This window comes from Apodemus sylvaticus, chromosome 5 (genome assembly GCF_947179515.1).
Source record: "Apodemus sylvaticus chromosome 5, mApoSyl1.1, whole genome shotgun sequence".
Lineage (NCBI taxonomy): Eukaryota > Metazoa > Chordata > Mammalia > Rodentia > Muridae > Apodemus > Apodemus sylvaticus.
Genome location: NC_067476.1, coordinates 69,394,883 through 69,397,119, shown reverse-complemented (window position 1 = coordinate 69,397,119; position 2,237 = coordinate 69,394,883). Strand labels below are relative to the sequence as shown.

At 32.1% G+C, this 2,237-nt stretch overlaps 1 protein-coding gene across 1 annotated transcript; it reads left to right on the top strand.

The window, feature by feature from the left end:
- The first annotated feature begins 972 nt into the window (after window positions 1–972).
- LOC127684344 (olfactory receptor 4P4-like) lies at window positions 973–1,908 on the top strand. Its single transcript, XM_052181290.1, has one exon. The coding sequence runs from the start codon at window positions 973–975 to the stop codon at window positions 1,906–1,908; it is 936 nt and encodes a 311-aa protein (XP_052037250.1).
- Window positions 1,909–2,237: the final 329 nt, after the last annotated feature.

The window sequence follows — 2,237 nt, the reverse complement described above, 5'->3', positions numbered from 1 at the left end:
TTCTTGCCCTTCTTCTAGCTTGATACTAGCTTGATAATAAGATTGATAGTGTAGCTATAGAATAGAGAATAATATAGGTGAATGTACAAATAAGTTCTGAAACACATACAAGCCAATTTTTTTACTACAAAGCATATATTTAGATTATATATTTTCTTCACATTTTTGGCTATATATACACTTGTAGATTTCAAATTATTTGTAAATTACAGGCATTTTTTTTCTGAAGTGGAAGTACACTGTTAATGGATCTATACTTGCCTAAAGGTAATCTTTTATACTCATGTGTAGATGAGAGATGTAAACAATATTTCTTTGGAAAATTTCCATAATAAAAATGTTACTATATTTTTACCTTCTTAATTATCTTCTGAACATTACCCATATAGTATATTGTATTACCATCAATAAGTGATTCTCATTTCTCTGCCTCTCACCCATTTTATTTCATGGAATATTTCTCATCAGCCATAGAATTCTCATTTTAAAAATTTTAAACTCACAAATACTTTCCTTTAGAGAATATTAAGGTTGCTACTCTATTTTATGTGGGAGAGAGAGATAAACCTACTAAGATACATAACTATTTGGAGCAAACTATGCAACTGAAAACATAAATAAGTTGTATTTTCCACATAATATTATATTATTTTCCTGTTTCAAAAATTTGCACACAAAAGTAGCATATTTTATTTTTGTTGGGAAAATAGTATTGATAACTTAAATTTTAACAGACAGAAGAGTTTCTTTATATTACTATTAAGATAGATTATTAGGGATAATCAATAAAAAAAACTATTTGAAAGACAAAATCCAATTTCCAAATATCAATGCAATTTATATTGATTTAAAAAACTGGGGTATTTTCCAATACTTGTTTATAATGATTACAAAGATGTGATTATATTGAAAATAATTTATCTAAATTCTTTTTCCATAGATACTCAATAATTCTTGTATGGACCATAATAAATGGAATGCCAGAGGAACATATCAGAATTTCTTCTAATGGGGCTATCTTCCAAGCAGAACATTGAAATATTTTGCTTCATATTCTTCTTATTCTGCTATTTTGCCATCTTGTCTTGGAATTTGCTGATTCTTTTCTCAATTAGATGCAGTTCTCTGTTCAACCAACCTATGTACTATTTCCTCAGTCATTTATCATCTATGGACATTTGCTATACCTCCTGTGTGACACCCAAATTAATTGAGGGTCTACTTATAGGAAGAAAAACCATCTCCTATTCAAACTGCATGCTACAGGTTTTTGTAATGCACTTCTTTGGAATGATTGAAATTTTAATCCTGACAGTCATGGCCTTTGACCGTTGTGTGGCCATCTGCAGGCCTCTTCACTACATGATCATCATGAACAGAAGCAGGTGCCATGTCCTGATCTGGGCTTCCTGGGTTGGTGGGGTAGCCCACTCCTTTCCCCAGATTATGATGCTAGTCTGTTTGCCATTCTGTGGCCCCAATGAAATAGACCACTACTACTGTGATATTTTCCCTTTGCTGAAAGTTGCTTGTACTGATACCTACATTGCTGGTGTCCTCACGGTTGCCAATTCAGGAATTGTTGCCTTTGTAATCTTTGTTCTCTTGTTTGGCTCATATGTACTTATACTGTACACATTAAGGAATTATTCAGCAGAGGGAAGACGCAAAGCTCTTTCAACATGTGGGTCCCATATCTCTGTGGTTATTTTATTCTTTGGATCTTCCATCTTTGCCTACCTTAGACCTCCTACCACTTTCCCTGAGGACAAAATCTTTGCACTGTTTTACACGATCATTGTTCCTATGTTCAACCCCCTCATATATACTCTAAGAAATACAGAGATGAAGACTGCCATAAAGAAGGTTTGGTGTCAGACAACACTTTTAGAAGAAAAACACAATTAATTTACTTTACTAATAGGATGATAAAGTATCGCACAACTATTACGCTGGCTTTATTGTCAAGTTGAACAATTAGTGTCTTAACTGTCCCAAATTTGGCTCATTCATAATTAGCAAAAATAAGAATATGAAGCATAATTACTAACAAATATTTTACTTTGCAACCTAGTAAGAAAATGAATATTGAAATTATTACTGGTTAAAGAAATGATTTTTATATTGCACAACCATTTTCCATACCAATTTAATATTACTAGCTCCTTGACTGGATTTATTACATGATGATAAACATTTTTTCAAGCACAGTTTAGGAATAGATTGAAACTGTCATC

Coding starts and splice junctions, on each gene's coding strand:
- LOC127684344 (XM_052181290.1), top strand. CDS start 973: ATGGAATGCCAGAGGAACATATCAGAATTTCTTCTAATGGGGCTATCT.